Consider the following 16,917-nt stretch of genomic DNA (forward strand, 5'->3'; position numbering starts at 1 on the left):
CTTCAGCAGCCCAGTCTGTGGCCTGGTAGTTCAGCCCGAGTGTGTGTGTGTGTGTGTGTGAGTGAGTGTGTCCTCAGCAGGCCTCAGGCTTAACCTCCTGGCTCGGAGAAAAAAAAGAGGAAAAGATGGAGATTAAAAGAGGTGAGAGAAAGAAGCTGTTTCACTAATAGATTCATATCCCTGTGTTGGTGTTTTTATAACCAGGTGGCTTTAAAGCAGAAGTAAGCGATATGTTTGTGTTAATATAAGTCTTAAATAGTTGTATCTTCCGACAGCAATCACTTCTATAGAGTGTTTGGTCTGAAACACAGGTCTGTCAGTCCCTCTGCTCTGCTGTAAGCCGAGGAGAAAACTTTCCTTGTATCCTACAACCTTTATCCAATGAGGAGAGAGAACGGCATAAAGGGGCAGTCCTCTCTGTGCGTGCAGCCAAGGGATGCGCCTGAATGTGGTGACGTAGGGACGAGGGCGGGGACTGCTAACTCCATCTGCTGACAGGAAGTTAGACAAAACCACCGGATCGCTTACTTCTGCTTTAAGATACGGATCTAATATCGGTCGATATTCAGCATTTTTATGATAGTCGGCATCAGTCGGGTTTTTTTCCCACTGATAAACAATAAAATTGCTCCTTTGGCTCTGATGCAGTTGTCTCTTTGCCTCAAGTGTAACAATGTCCCGCCCACTGAACCAAGATTTGTTGTTTTTTTTTTGTCTAATCCCAAGTGTTATTCTAAATTTTAACACCAAAATCTTCATTTCAGTTTTAATATCGGTTATCGCTTTCCTTGAAAACCCCATATTGGCCGATCCCTTGTTTAAGGTTTAAACCTCCACTGCAAGATATTTTTTTAAGTCAAGAAGCTCTACATCATCAAAGTTCATATCATCTAAGACAGAGACATAAGTAACGTATAAATATTTAGCAGCATGAACTGAACACTTTAACTTTGTCCAGGCTGCAGAGTCCAGCAGAGCTGCTGCTGCAGGAGGAGAAACAGCCTCTTTTAGCTAAGTAATCTGTCTCCACAGAGTTTACACAGCCTGTCAGTATCACTGCAACATGATCAAAGCAGCAGCAGCTCTTATATGGAGATACATTTGTGTCTTTATTATTCAATTTAAAAAAAAGTTGATTTAAACAAAAAATATATTTTCAATCAAACAAACTTCACTTCAATAAAAAAAAAACCTTTTCAATCAAAAAAAGAAAGTGTTTGAATACAAAAAGTTTTTTGAGATGCAAAAAATTGCGTTTGAACCTTTTTTTCTTAGATTGAAAAGCTTTTTTTAATTTTAAGTGTGTTATTATTTGATTGAAAATATATTTTTTGTTCAAATCAACTTTTTTTTTGATTGAATAATAAAGACACAAATGTATCTCCATACTCTCACATGTGTAAAGGTGTAAACAGCTGATGATCTGTGCTTACATGAGCAGGGGAGTGGGCGGGGCTAAGAGCTTTAATGCAAACATGAAATTTGGCTTCACGTGAAGTTAATCACGTAAATGTCCATTCAGTGTGTCTGTCTGTGTATCTTTGTGCATGTGTGTGTGTGCATGTGTGTGTACGCAGGCTGATTGATTGGTGTGATGATGTAACTGTGGCACTTTCACGTTGTAACGCACAGAATGAACCCAGCAGCTTTTTTTTTTTTTTGGGTGGGGGAAACGCCCACACCCGAATACAGAGTTATATCCCTCCCTTCTGTTGGAGCGAACATCCAATCCTCTTCCACCTCCGAGGTTGTTGTACAAGCAAAACTGTTTAAAAAGCGTTCCTCAATAAAACCCCCCCTCCCATCTAACATTACAAATACCACACAGGGAGGAGGAACCGCTCATAGCTACACGTGCAGGGGAGGAGGACATGCATCTGCAGCTGTGAACTCTGCGCTTCCAAGACTTCTGCAACTGCAACAGATTCACCATCACATCTCTTTTTTGTGTGTTTTTGTTCACGGAAACACAGATAAAAAAAGAAAAAGAAAAGAAAGTGTCAGTCAGTAAGATCATGGCACTGCTGAATCAGTTTGCGACGAGGGGCTTTTTTCAGGGCGACCGGCTGAATAAGCAGCTTTTCTTCATTTTACGCGCCTTGCACAAGTCTGCAGCCAGCGAGGCTCTGGGGATCTCCGCGGCCGGAGAGGAGGCCATGCCCCAGAGACTGATCACACCGGCGGCCGAGGAGGTGGACGAGAACAGCCGCGGGGTGAAGGCGCTGAAGGAGATGCCCGGACCCAGCACCATGTCCAACCTGGTCGAGTTCTTCTGGAGAGATGGCTTCAGCAGGATCCATGAAATTCAGGTAGGCTATGTGTGTGTTTTTTATGTCACTTTGTTGGACATTTTGTTCCTGTGCTTTTCCACAAATGTGCTCAGAGCCTGTGATGAGTTCACGGCGTCTGACAAATTTGCCACCTATGCGTAAAATGGCACAGACCGTTGCGTAAAAGCGCACCGCAGGGGTTTGATGGCTGCTGAACTTTCCACTCGGAGGTTTGGATTCATTTTATAATTTCCCCTCACACGAAACGCTGAATGTGTTTTTTGTTCCATTTGAAGATGCAGCTGTTAACCTTGTTTAAAATACATTACATAAAAAGTCGCTTTGGTCTCAGTTTGTAGAGAAAATGTTCTCGGCTGAAAAGTGTGAAATGTGTAAATGAGCCACAGGTTCCAATCAACAAGACGTGTGACATTGTGTTAGTAATGCAAAGTCGTGTTAAAGTGTGTTGTTACCCACTCTGTTTGCTCATCACTGATGATCACTGTGGTGAAACTTGACCCAAACTAACATTCACAGGTTTTAGTATCATGACTTATCTTTTATAAAGATATAGGCTCAGATGGTTCTGTTTGTTTGTTCACTGTTTATTTTGACACTTAACATAGAGATGGTTTCTTAATTTGATGTAGAAAAGATTGTCCAAATGACAGTCAGAGGTTGTAGTTGAGACATTTTTATAGTGTGTGTCTAAAGATTTAGACTTAAACTTCACTTAAACAGTATGTGGACATTAGGGACTGCGACTGTGATCAGAGGTGGACAGTAGAACAACAGCAGTCTTTTTTTGAAACAATGCTTATTAGTACAGTTAGTAAAATTGGCTAATTGTGGACACTTTTGTTACATACTATATAGGCTATAATATTCCAAATATAAATTGATTGTCACTGGGATCAACAGCCAAACAAACAAAGGACGTCTACTTTTATAAGCCGGGTGCATTAGAGGTGAATCAGGCCGTGGTTACAAACTGGTTTGACTGGAGATACAGTGGCACAGCTGGCAGAGCAGCCAACACTGTTCAGCTGTAATGTGATTCATTATTAGTCCGTCTGTATTCATCTGCTCAAAGTTATAAGATTTATATCATATTTAACCTGGATTTGATCTCACTCAACACAGTTGCATCATTATTGGTGTCATTAAAGGGATAGTTCAACATTTTGGCAAATTGGCCCATTGCCATAATCCCTATAGTCTTGGGGGTAGATTTGTTGCCTTTAATTGTCGGTGCAAGCGTTTTTTAGAACGGCGGAGCAGAGCCGCAAGCTGCTCAGAGCTACGCTATGGAGGCTCATGGGAATTCTTGGTTTCCCTCATCAAACTCATCAAACTCATCAAATATAACAACTCCAAAACGCTCTGGTGGACAAGTTGTGACCTGCACATTCACCACGCTATGAGATAATAACACAACGTTACCAGACAGAGTTGTTTTAGAGGGAAATACAGAGACTGCTTGATGAAAAACTGTCCCTGAAGGCAACGCGCATCAGTGGTTTTGCATGAATTTCCCTCTAAAACAACTCTGTCTGGTAACGTTGTGTTATTATCTCATAGCGTGGTGAATGTGCAGGTCACAACTTGTCCACCAGAGCGTTGTGGAGTTGTTGGATTGTGTATTTGATGAGTTTGATGAGGGAAACCAAGAAATCCCATGAGCCTCCGTAGCGTAGCTCTGAGCAGCTCACAGCTCTGCTCCGCCGTTCTAAAAATAGCTTGCACCGACAATTAAAGGTAACAAACCTACTACTATGACTGTAGGGATTATGGCAATGGGCCAATTTGCCAAAAATGTTGAACTATCCCTTTTAAGAAATGCACTAATCCACTCATTTCTTTGTTGTTGTTGTTGTTCATGTTTTAAAGATGGAGCACAGGAAGAAGTATGGGAAGATTTTCAAGTCCCGCTTCGGGCCCCAGCTGGTGGTCTCGGTTGCTGACCGTGACCTGGTGGCTCAGGTGCTGAGGGCCGAGGGCGTGGCCCCTCAGAGAGCCAACATGGAGTCCTGGAAGGAGTACAGAGACATGAGAGGCCGCTCCACCGGCCTCATCTCAGCGTGAGTCCTTCCTGTGACCAGCTTTGATCTCTGAGAATAATGACTTCTTCCTTTAGAGTCGGCTTTTCTGTCCAGGATCTTAACATCTGTGTGTCTTGTCTCCTTGTTTCCAGTGAGGGTGAAGAGTGGCTGAAGATGCGCAGCGTGCTCCGGCAGCTCATCATGCGTCCCCGCGACGTCGCCGTCTTCTCCGATGACGTCAACGCAGTGGTCGACGACCTCATCAAGAGAGTTTTTATCCTGCGCAGCCAAGAGTCGGACGGAGCGACTGTCACCAACGTGAACGACCTCTTCTTCAAATACGCCATGGAAGGTTGGTGAAAGTTGTTTTTTTTTAACATCTGGATAAATGATGGTGCAGCTGTGAACTGTTCCACCTTAAAAGAATAGTTCACCCAAAATTAAAATTGCACTCATTATCTCCTCCCCCTCATGTGGACTAAGGGCTGGGAGAAGTTTCAGAGTCCTCCGTGGCTTCTCTGAGTTACAGGGGGTCTCGGCGTAGCAGTGCATGTCCATATGACGGTTGCAAATGGATACCAACTGTCTTCATAACAAAAAGACACACCAAAAAACATCCAAATGCCTCCATGCTGCTCGTATGTAATGTCCGTCTTGTATTGAGGCCCGGAAATGCGAAATTGTTCCGAAAAAAATTAAATACGTCTATATTTCAAGCTTGTTTTGTAGCAGAAGCTTCTCGAAGCTCCTCTTCCTGGCCCGTCCAAATCTCGCACGATTTGCGCCGGCATCATTGCGATTACTGACGCTGGCACAAATCGCATGAGATTTGGGAGCTTCCGCTGCAAACAAGCTTGAAATATAGACTTAATTAATTGTTTTTCAGAACAATTTTGCATTTCGGGGCTTCAATACAAGAGGGACATTACATACGAGCAGCATGGAGGTATTTGGATGTTTTTTGGTGTGTCTTTTTGTTCCGAAGAAAGTTGGTATCCATTTGCAACCGTTATATGGACATGCACTGCTACGCCGAGACCCCCTGTAACTCAGAGAAGCCACGGAGGACTCTGAAACTTCTCTCAGCCCTTAGTCCACATGAGGGTGAGTAGATATTAATGAGTGAAATTTCAATTTTGAGTGAACTATTCCTTCCTTTAAATCCAACACCTCATCTGTCTCTTCCCCTTCTCATCTTCACAGGTGTGGCAGCCATTTTGTACGAGTGCCGACTTGGCTGTTTGGAGAACGACATTCCCCGGGAAACCCAAGACTACATCAGCGCTCTGCACCTCATGTTCAGCTCCTTCAAGACAACTATGTACGCCGGAGCGATCCCCAAGTGGCTCCGACCCGTCATCCCCAAACCGTGGGAGGAGTTCTGTCTCTCCTGGGACGGCCTCTTCAAATTCAGTAAGTAATGAACAGCTTTTCATTTTTTCACAAAGAGGGGGGGGGGGCACATGAATACTTTCTCAGTGGACTTGTAGTAGGATATTGCAGTGATTTAGCTCCACACATGGAAAGAAGACGAAGGAGGGGAAAAAAGAAACTCTTATCCCCCTGTTAGGGGTTTAAAGTCTCCATGCTGAGATGAGCCTAAAACCATCATCACTGTTGAGTGTTCAGTGTTTCCGCCTTGAATAAGCTTCTCCAGAGCCGTGAGGGGGGGTCCTTATGCAACGCACTCGAAATGACAAAAGTGACCTTTGTGTGTAAAATGTTTGGTAAGTTTTGCCCTTTGAGATAAAAAAAAAAAAAAAAAAAGCAGAAAGGCCTTTAAATTAATGAAGTCGGGACTGGAGAAAACAGACAAAAACAGTAGATCACCAGCTGGTTTACATGTTTCTGAACTGGTTTTCTTTCTTTCTTTAACTCGTTATAATACTGCCCTACAAAGGCAAAGTGCAGTATCTTTTTTTATTTAGTATTCTTTTTTTATTTAGTATTCTTTTTTTGGACCAATCAAAAGTGTGGCATATTTTCTTCACTCTGGTAGAATTTGATATTGGTGGATATTTTTTTTGGCTTTTTATTTTGCTGTCCATCCAAAAAAGCACTGTGAAACCAAGGCAAAGTGCAGTATCTGCACCAAAACCAAGGCAAAAGTGCAGTATATGCCATAAAACGGTAAAAATTGGTCAAAAAGACAAACTACAAAATACATTTAATTCAGTGCACCTTTATCTAATCAATTATAGACTTGGTAGTTGTTCATAATTTGATGCTTAAACCTGACAATGAAAAACACAAAAAGCTGTTTTTCTCAGTTTGCCATTTTTACAGATACTGCACTTTGCCTTTGTAGGCCAGAATAGTTTTCAATCTGCGTCTAGTACTACTATGTGTGAAGCTTCGGTTTTGCAAACTTTTTTTTTTTTTTTTTTGGGATAAATACCCTGGCATCAATAGAAAGGAATGTTGATTTGCATATAAATCTCTGCTGCTGTACCATGAGACTGTGGGAGTAAGGGGTGCCTCTGTTACATAACCTGCTCTCTCTTCTCTTCTCTTCTTTCCTTTCCTTCACCACCCTCATCCTCACCTCCTCCTCCCCCCTCTGCTCCCCTCCTCTGCCTCTCTCTTTCCATTCATCCCTCCTTCTTTGTCTCTTGTCTGATCTCAGGCCTTATTCACGTTGATAAGAGGCTCGCGGAGATCAAGGCCAAGCTGCAGCGGGGAGAGGAGGTGAAGGGGGGGCTGCTCACACACATGCTCGTCACCAAGGAGATGAGCTTGGAGGAGATCTACGCCAACCTGACGGAGATGCTGCTCGCCGGGGTTGACACGGTGTGTGTTTGTGTGTTTGTGTTTATGAAGAAGTTCTGAGGAGTAGGGCCGTCACGATTACTTAGTTTCACAATTAATTGATCGTAAAGATTCCTAAATACCGTTACTTTGACTTTTTTTCAAAAATTTGATGTTGCAACCTTATTGGCAGATGTGCGCAAAAATAAAGGTAAATGCACAGATACTGGTCCATTTAATGTAACGTAACATTGAATTGGTAGGAATTTAAATGTTAGCGTGTCATTTTTCCTAAAAACAAAAAGCAAAACAAAACGATTAAAATAAACACAAACATTTGGTATAGATGACAATTTATGACCTGAATATTTCAAACGCTTCCCCTGGGGATTAAGAATTGGTCATATATTAAAGCAGAAGTAAGCGATCCGGTTGTTTTGGCTAACTTCTTGTCAGCCGATGGAGTTAGCAGTCCCCGCCCTCGTCCCTACGTCACCACATTCACACGCATCCCTTGGCTGCACACACAGAGAGGACCGCCCCTTTATGCCGTTCTCTCTCTTCATTGGATAAAGGTTGTAGGATACAAGGAAAGTTTTCTCCTCGGCTTACAGCAGAGCAGAGTGACTGACAGACCCGTGTTTCAGACCAAACACTCTATAGAAGTGATTGCTGTCGGAAGATACAACTATTTAAGACTTATATTAACACAAATATTCCACTTACTTCTGCTTTAACTAACGTAACATTGAATTGGTAGGAATTTTAAATGTTAGCGTGTCATTTTTGATAAAAACAAAAAGCAAAACAAAGCAAAATACGATTAAAATAAACGCAAATATTTGGTATAGATGACAATTTAGGACCTGAATATTTCAAACGCTTCCCCTCGGGATTAATAATTGGTCCTATATTAATAGATACTTGAAATATTTTGTGTAAACAATGAGTAATGTAATTATATTTAGACTATATTTGATTTTACACATTCATAGTGTTGTGAAATTAATTAGTGCATAATAATTATGATAATCATAATCGTACCAAGAAAATGTATAATCGTGACATCCCTACAGCTGCAGTAGTGAATGTGACGTGCAGCGGTTGGGAGTCGCACGTGCACGTCTTTGTCTGTCTGTGTGTGTGTGTGTGTGTGTGTGTATGTCTGAGTCTCGAATCCGTGTTGAGTTTCGAGGGTTGGGTTTCTGGCGCCACATCCTCGCCTGTGTAGCTGTGCCAGCGTCGGGTCAGAGCGGTGAATCGTGGGGTTACTCAGTATCCCACTGACAAACTTGTTCTCACTCATATTTAGTTTCTCATCATTTGTCTCTGCCTGTTAGATCCACACAGGGGGGGCTTTTGTCTTCCTCTCTCCCCTCCTCCCTCCTTCCTTGAGACATCTGTGTTATGTGTTCGTGTGTTTCCATGTTAGAACTTAATTGGATAACACTCGGGAATAATTTTGTGGACTGCAGAACCATATTTCAGGGCGGTTGCTGCAGCTTTTTAATTGGCAGATTAGAGAAAACAGAAACGAGAAACACTGGAAGGAAGGAAACGGGAACATGTTGCGTTTCAGATCGCGGGTTAGATTTCTTGTTGGATCATCAAACGCACACGCACGCACACGACACGATTCAAGAAACCGATAAAGACGCTCGCAAAGAGACGAAAACATCTGTTGCCTGACGCACAACAACTCCTAAGAATGATTTTCCCAAACTGCACACTTGTCCACACTGCAAAAACTCAAAATCTTACCAAGAATATTTGTCTTATTTCTAGTCAAAATGTCATTTCTAGTCAAAACAAATCTCATTATACTTAAAATAAGACTCATCACATTAAAAAGTAGCTTGTTTTTAGACACTTTTTACTTCTTTCAAGCATATTTTCACTTGAAATAATCTGATAGTGGGGCAAGTTTTTCTTTCTTATTACAAGCACAAAAAACTTGCTTTCATTGACAGATTTTTCTACTTAGAAAATTAGTTTGAAACATTTATCTAAATTATCTAAAAACAAGTTCATTTTTAGGTGATGAGTCTTATTTTAAGTGGAAAGAGATTCGTTTTGACGAGAAATAAGACATTTTGACAAGAAATAAGACAGATATTCTTGGAAAGATTTTTGAGTTTTTGCAGTGCAGGACGTGTTTGTGTGCAATTTCTGCCTAATTTGTTTGGGGTACTGTCGGATTAATAAGAATTATGGGTGTGGGGAGTGTTTTGTGCTGAGAGAGGGGGATAAAGGGGTGTGTGTGTCTGTGTCTGTGTGTGTGTATGTGTGTGTTTTTGTTGAACGGCCACGTCCCGGCAGGGGGTCGGACTTAGCTGAGCCATTACCTGACCCTTTGGTGCATTTGCCTTTACTCAGCACACAACACAAGAGCTGTCAAGACACGTTAGCCACAGCCAGAGTTATAGCCCAGACTGGGCAGAGGTGAGACAAGGAGGGAAGGGGGGGGGGGGGGGGGGCGGGGGGCCGGAGGTAACGGCCGGGAAAACGCAAACAGTTGGGGGAATTGGTGTCATAAGGAGGGAGGACAAAAAGAAGTTTGGTGTATGATTGGATGTTCGGAAGAGAGAGGGGGAATGAAGAAAGGGGGGAAAAAAAGACGAGGTTGGTGGAGGAGCTTTTGTCATATGATTCCTCTCTGGCTTTGTCTGAGGTGTTGCCAGCATCTGTGCCAGCTGGGGCAGATTAGGAGCAAGTTGGGTTACATGGGGAGAGGGCGATGGATGACAAGGGTGGGAGGGAGGGAGAGAGGCAGAGGAAGAGGGAGGGTGGAGGACGAAGACGGTGGTGAATCGTCTTTTTTGATCATTAGTTAGTTAGTTCCACCGGGAGAGACGGTGGCCTCAGACTGACCTCTGGGGGTTGTTGAGTGTGAGACCAGGCAGCCGCTCTGACACCCAGATATGTCACCAAAACGTACAGACGTGGGCAACGGGGTAGAAAGTTTTGAAGCTGGTTAAAGGGATAGTTCAACATTTTGGCAAATTGGCCCATTGCCATAATCCCTATAGTTTATAGGAGTATAGGTTTGTTACCTTTAATTGTCGATGCAAGATATTTTTAGAGCAGCGGAGCAGAGCCGTGAGCTGCTCAGAGCTACGCTACGGAGGCTAGTGGGATTTCTTGGTTTCCCTCATCAAACTCATCAAATAGCCTACACAATCCAACAACTCCAAAACACTCTGGTGGACAAGTTGTGACCTGCACATTCACCACGCTATGAGATAATAACAGAACGTTACCAGACAGAGAGGGAAATGCAGAGACTGTTTGGCGAAAAACTGTCCCTGAAGGCAACGTGCATCAGCGGTTTTACATGAATTTACCTCTAAAACAACTCTGTCTCGTAACGTTCTGTTATTATCTCATAGCGTGGTGAATGTGCAGGTTACAACTTGTCCACCAGAGCGTTGTGGAGTTGTTGGATTGTGTATTTGAGAGTAATCCCATTAGCCTCTGTAGCGTAGCTCTGAGCAGAGCATGGCTCTGCTCCGCCGTTCTAAAAATAGCTTGCATCGACAAATAAAGGTAACGACCTATACTGCTATGTTGAACTATCCCTTTTCAATTCAATTTATTTAAAGTGGGACAATGCAAGTTCATGAACGAAACAAAATCGTAAACAAGCCGGATTGTAGCCACAGGCTAATTTCCATCCGCTGTCCCATACATAGATGTTTTAAAGATGATACCGGAAAGATGGAAACAATTTCCATAAAATTTGCTCATCTGCCCACGCCACCCGCTGACTCATACGTCCCTGCCTGCTTGTCCTGGCATTTTAAAATCCAGGCCAGAAGTATGAGCTGGCACAATAGGAGAAGAGTGAGATGAGTAGGTAGGGTGGCGGCAAAGGAGGAAAGAGGAAATGAAAAGGATCAGGGTGTGTCTGATGAGAAAGAGGAAAGCACAAGATGTGTGTGGGAAGTGCGGTTACAAAAGGGAGCTCATTGTGGAGGGAGAGCAGCGGTGACGTTGGACATTTTAATACAGAGAGATGGCAGCCGCTATTTAATTAAATTGAATCCATTAGGTTTATTCTGCGTTTCATGTGATCAGATCACACTAATGCAGTTAAAGTGAAGTCCAGCTGAGGTAGAGAGAGCTGGATGACGGTGAGTGACGTTAGATAACATGAGCCTCGGGTTGCAGCTGGTGGACTGGACCTGAGAGTCAGCTCAGTCCCCTCTCCCTCTGAGCCCCCCGCGGTTTCCCAACAACTTATGCAACATCTCTGAAACTCTTATATCAGCCTGAAGCGCAGACGTGTTGCAAAACGTCAGAAAGAGAAAAATGCCACATCCCCCAGAGAGATGTAATGGAAAACTAGGGGTGGGAATATTTTACCATCTCACGATTCGATTTGATTCTGATTTTTGGGGCTACGATTCAATTCAAAATCGATTTTTGATTCATAATGATTTCTGCTTCAGTCTGTCGGTGTGCAAAGGATCCTCATGATCTACTCCAGTCTGCTTTGCAAGACGGAATGACTAAAGTGTCTTTTTCACATTTATTGAGTTTTAAACATTTATCCATGCTTAGACGGAATTGTTGAAACTGTTGCATAAAAGCAACATCACATATTGCTTAAAGGGACAACGAGGAGTTTCTATTTGGTTATAAAAAAGTCTCATGTTAATGTGGATGAATCTACGTTACCACTTGTTAATGGGCCCATTTTCGATAAATATATCGTTTTGTCTCTATCGTTATTTTGTTATTATTAGTGGTGGCGGAAGTGCTGGTCGAGCCGACCAGCATTTCCTTCGTGGCGAGTCATGAGAATAACGCAGCTGAATTGCTGTTTATGGTCGGAATACCGACGGTATGTGAACCTCTTTGAACCTCTGACTTTAATTATTGATGAATGAAAACATGAGTCTGTCTTGCACCGGTCAAAGAATTTTACGGTGCGCGCGGAGGCTCATAAATGTAGTGTGAAAATGCTTCGCTTTTCCAAAACTCCTCGTTGTCCCTTTAAGTAACAAAATTAAAAGTGCCTCTTTATTAAAAGAAATAGTGCAGTTAAACATGCTGCCTTTTAAATTCTAAGGAAATGGAGGCCGACAGCCAGCAGATTTGTTTCATTATTTTATTTTTTTAAATCGATTTTGGGACATTTTTTATCGATTCTGAATCGTATTAAAGGAGAATTGCGATTCTTATGTGAATCGGAAAACCCACAGATTGACACTAATCTACGTACTTCCTGTTTGTGGAATGAATCTCACAAATATGTTAAAACAAATTCCTCTTTTTTTCTCTTCTTTCTTGTCGTCCCCAGACGTCCTTCACCCTGTCGTGGGCCAGCTACCTGTTGGCGCGACATCCTCACGTTCAGCAGAAAATCTTTGCAGAGGTGACGAGGACTCTGGGGCCGGGGGCGGTCGCCACGGCGGACGACGTCCCCCGGCTGCCTCTCATCAGAGGACTGGTCAAAGAGACGCTCAGGTGCAGACTTGATTTTTACCCCCCCACCACACCACACCAACTCCCCCCCTCTGTCTATTTTCTGTCATTGACCAAGTGCTGCATGCTTTGTTAACTGTGTTCACACGAGTTTTTAGCAATTTGTTCATTATCCGTCTCTGTGTGTGGCTTTCACGTTCTCGTAGAATTGAACTTTGTGAGAAGATCGATGTATAGTAGTGCTGTTGAATAACGCTCTTTGTGTGTGTGTGTACCCCTCCCTGGGAGCAGGCTTTTTCCAGTTCTCCCAGGCAACGGAAGGATTACCCAGGATGACTTGGTGGTGGGCGGATACTTCATCCCCAAAGGGGTAAGAGAGAGTGTGAGGGACACAATAGATGTGAGTCTTCTGCAGCGTGCATGTGCTGAAGTTAAAAAAAAAAAAAAAAAAAAACTGTAACCAGCTTCAGCCAAAAACATTACAGCAGAGGAACCAGATGTAACATGATCTTGCATTACTCACCCGTCTCTCGTACAGATGTTTGTACAATAGCCCAGCTGTTTTCATTACACAACTGACTTTTTTTTTTCTTTCTTTTTTTTTTCTGTTTCCTGACTTTATTAGACTCAGTTGGCTCTGTGCCACTACTCCACATCTTTGGATGAGGAGGGTTTCGCCGAAGCTCTCGACTTCCGACCGGAGCGCTGGATACGGAAAGATTCAACGGACCGCGTCGACAACTTTGGCTCGATTCCCTTTGGCTACGGCATCAGGAGCTGCATCGGCCGGAGAATAGCAGAGCTAGAGATGCATCTCGCTCTCACCAGGGTAGGGAGTTTATAAAGCCACACACCCAATAAGTTGTCTATAAATATATCCACAAAGTTTTATCATTATGGCGTCAATGCGTACAACTAAGGCCAGCCCCAAAAGACACCAAACATGTCTGCATAATCATATCATTTCTTCAATAAGACCACTCAGCATTTCTCCAGTATTATATAATACATCCTAATTGAATAGTCCATCTTGTTTTCTTATCCAGACTTTTGAAACTAAGTTAACAAGCCCAACTAAATCCACTAAAAGTTGACTACAGTCCCTTTTTATTGATCATCTGTATTGCAGAGTAGCTCTGGGCACCAGTTCAGTTCAGACAACTTTATTTATCCCAGAAGGGCGGTTCATCTGCAGCTTCCCACATGCATACAGACAACAACAATCAGAAAAGGAAACTTTAAGAGACATACGGGCACAGAGAATCAATCCAAATCAATAAATTCCAATAAATCAAATGCCAGAAATAAATCCTCTAAAAAAAAATCAGTTAATTTTATCTAAAAGAGTTTAATAGAGAAGGTATAAAAGACAATTGCCAAGACATTTCATGGAACATTGACATTCTTGGACGGTAGAAACAAACGGGTCTTATTGTCCACGTCCAAAATCCACATCCCAAATCACACAGCTCACACGGTCCCTCAAGTTTTTTTGAATCGGCCAACATACGTAAATGATCAGAGGAAGCAAACCAGTTGTACTGCAGCTGTGCTTTTAAAGATCTCTGGCTTTTTTGATACAGATGAACTCATGGACAATGACTGACTCATTATAATCAGAATCAGAAAGCTTTATTTATCCCACAAGGTCAATTCAGTTTCTACAGTCACCGACGAACCTTTATACATTCTCAACAGAGGAGCACAATAAGCGACAAGTAGGGAATAAAAAAATGAAATATTCAAATAAACTAGAATAAAAAAACAACTAGGTAAATGAATAAGGTTCCAGAGTACATCCAGAGTACATTTCCAGCCTTTCAAAGTGCAGGAAAAACGCAGTTTTTATTTGGATCTAACCAACTCACGTATCCCTCCGGCCAGGGTTAGCGCCCGCCGATCAGCAGTTGGTTAGGTCCAAATAAAAATTGTGTTTTTCCTGCACTTTGAGGGGCTGGAAAAAATTATATTATAGCGAACAATGGAACTGTATTTTTTTCAGGTAAAACCTCTTTTAGGCCGTAAAATAGGCAATTTTTTTGGTCTGTTCACAACACTGTAAATCTCTGGGCAGGACTATGGGCTGGCGTTGCTAACGGGAGGAGTGCAGAGAGTCTTCTACTGCAATTAAAGTACTTAGGGGCTATTTGTAGATCATACAACCCCACTTTAAAGAAATGCTACTATCCCTTTAACCACCAAACAATCTGACTGACATGACTTTGTGTCTTCTGCTCCCCGTGCAGCTCATTCAAACCTTCCACATCGGCGTGTCTCCGCTCACCGACGACGTCAAGGCCAAAACCCACGGCCTGCTGTGCCCCGCTGCTCCGATCCACCTGCAGTTCACCGAAAGGGAAAACTGAAAGAAAAGACGCTCAACCGGCTCCTCTCCATAAGGTCTACTGTACTGTACTGAACTGTACTGTTTTTAAAGTGCTGATTTTTTTTTTTAAATACACTGCTTTTTAGTACATTTTCCACAGTTTGGTTTTTTAGATTAGACTTTATATTTTTTTTAGATTTTGCAAATATAGCTACAAAAGAAATTGAATCGGATGAAATAGACACCAAGCTCAGACTGAGGTTTTACTCAGGCAAGAAAATGTGTCTCACCTCCTTTTTTTTGTTTTAAGTGAGAAGGACACAGAGACAGCGCTGGTGGACCAGTGATGTAAAAAATGTTTCCTATGTGTATTATTTTTATTAAGTAAAAAGCCACTGCAGTTTGTTTGGACTGTTACTCCTCCTATCCATCCTATTCAAAATAGTGAGTGGAAGGATGAGCTATTATCTCCGTATCCTTTGTGCGTGTATATACATGCACATTAATACATAATCACACTGTTTCCTTCTGAAGTTTGAGAAAGCGATTCACTGAGAGTGTTGATGGGAAACCATGAATGTACTGAGAATTATCTGTATTTTGAAGTGTGTGTGTATATAATGAGCTTTATTTGATGCTTATGTTTCCTTTGTGTTGCAAGCCAAAACATTTGAATGATTTATTTTTATTCAGACCGTTGAAGAACATTTAAACACTTAGTAAATTAATCCAAAACTACAATGGTACAGTATAATGGTGGGTGAAGGTGTTTTTTTTTTTTTTTTCTGTTCACACAATGTATTTGCATCAAATAATGTTTTGAGTGTTTTTTTGTTTTGTTTTATATGCTGTTTGAGTGTATTTTATCAGAACAGCTTTTACATTATATTTTTATTTAGAGGGATAATGTATGTTGCAGAACAGTTTGTTACAAGAGGAAGAGACAAGTTGTTGTTGGTTTGTGTTATTTTTGAAGGATCACAGTGACTCAAGATTTATTTTGTGCACACAAAATGCTTTGTTCAAAACCACAGATTTAGAATTTAAAATTCCCAAGGTGCAAGGTGTCCACAAAATACCACTCATACATAAAGTTGTGTAAATATCATGGTTATTTGTATAAAATGATAGAAAATGCATTTAAATAAATAATGTATCTATATACCATGTAATAATATTTTTTATAAAAAATTCATGTAACCTGACTGAATCATTGATAGACAAGTGTGATTAACTTTGATTAAAGCTTTGTACATTCTTATTGCTGCTGGCTGGGTGTTTATATTTTCATACATTTGTGTTTCCATTCATACAATAAATCTTTATTATCCACCATGGTGTATAATTGCCTTTGGCTCACGGTATAAAAAGTATAATGTGTATAGAAAAATAAAAAGTATAATGTGTATAGAAAACATAAAATTCATCAGGCATAAGAACAAAGTAAGAGAGCAATTCATTGTGCGTTACTTAGTTGAGGGTAAAAGACTTTTTAAAAGCTCAATTCATTTATATCTGTCATTAATTAATAGAAACTCAAGTGTACTATTACTATAATTATGTTATTTATTTATTTTTATATTGAAAAGGTCTCCAATAACATACTAATTCTACTATACAAGGTCTGTATACTCTGCAAGAACAGAGAAATTAGTTTGTTTTCTGGAGGTTGCAAGAACAAGGACAAAGTTAGTTCTGGCCTGGACATTTCATACTTCACAAGAAACTCACCTGCAGAACTTAAAATTTCGGACCAATCACACAATAGTTGTCGGACACCATACAAGAAAAAAAGTTCTGCCCAGGTAATGTGTCAAGAACAAGCTGCAATAACTCCCAAGTGAGAGCAAATTTCTCTGTTCTTGTGGAGCACTAGTCTTCAACAGGGGGTCCACGGAGGTGCTGCAAGGGGGTTGTGGAATTTTTGGTTGAGTAGACAGTGTTTTATATCTTTTAGTTTCCACATTTATGTTTCGAATAGGTAAAAACGTCTGTTTAAATAGCTTGTCTGAATGATTGTCATGCAATTGGCGGACATTGTTGATAGTGGATGGCAGAGGGATGGCTGTACCTTGCATGTATGTTTATACATGGTAGCCTA

General features: G+C 41.5%; 1 protein-coding gene across 1 annotated transcript; it reads left to right on the plus strand.

Annotated features, from left to right (window-relative positions):
- Positions 1–1,876: 1,876 nt before the first annotated feature.
- cyp27c1 (cytochrome P450, family 27, subfamily C, polypeptide 1) lies at positions 1,877–15,897 on the plus strand. The gene is made up of 9 exons (XM_083996958.1): positions 1,877–2,309; positions 4,161–4,351; positions 4,465–4,664; positions 5,516–5,725; positions 6,939–7,102; positions 12,366–12,532; positions 12,782–12,860; positions 13,116–13,319; positions 14,737–15,897. The coding sequence occupies exons 1-9, from the start codon at positions 2,016–2,018 to the stop codon at positions 14,854–14,856; spliced, it is 1,629 nt and encodes a 542-aa protein (XP_083853084.1). The 5' UTR covers positions 1,877–2,015; the 3' UTR covers positions 14,857–15,897.
- The last annotated feature ends 1,020 nt before the right edge of the window (positions 15,898–16,917 follow it).

Source organism: Trachurus trachurus (genome assembly GCF_905171665.1).
Source record: "Trachurus trachurus genome assembly, chromosome: 3".
Classification (NCBI taxonomy): Eukaryota; Metazoa; Chordata; class Actinopteri; order Carangiformes; family Carangidae; genus Trachurus; species Trachurus trachurus.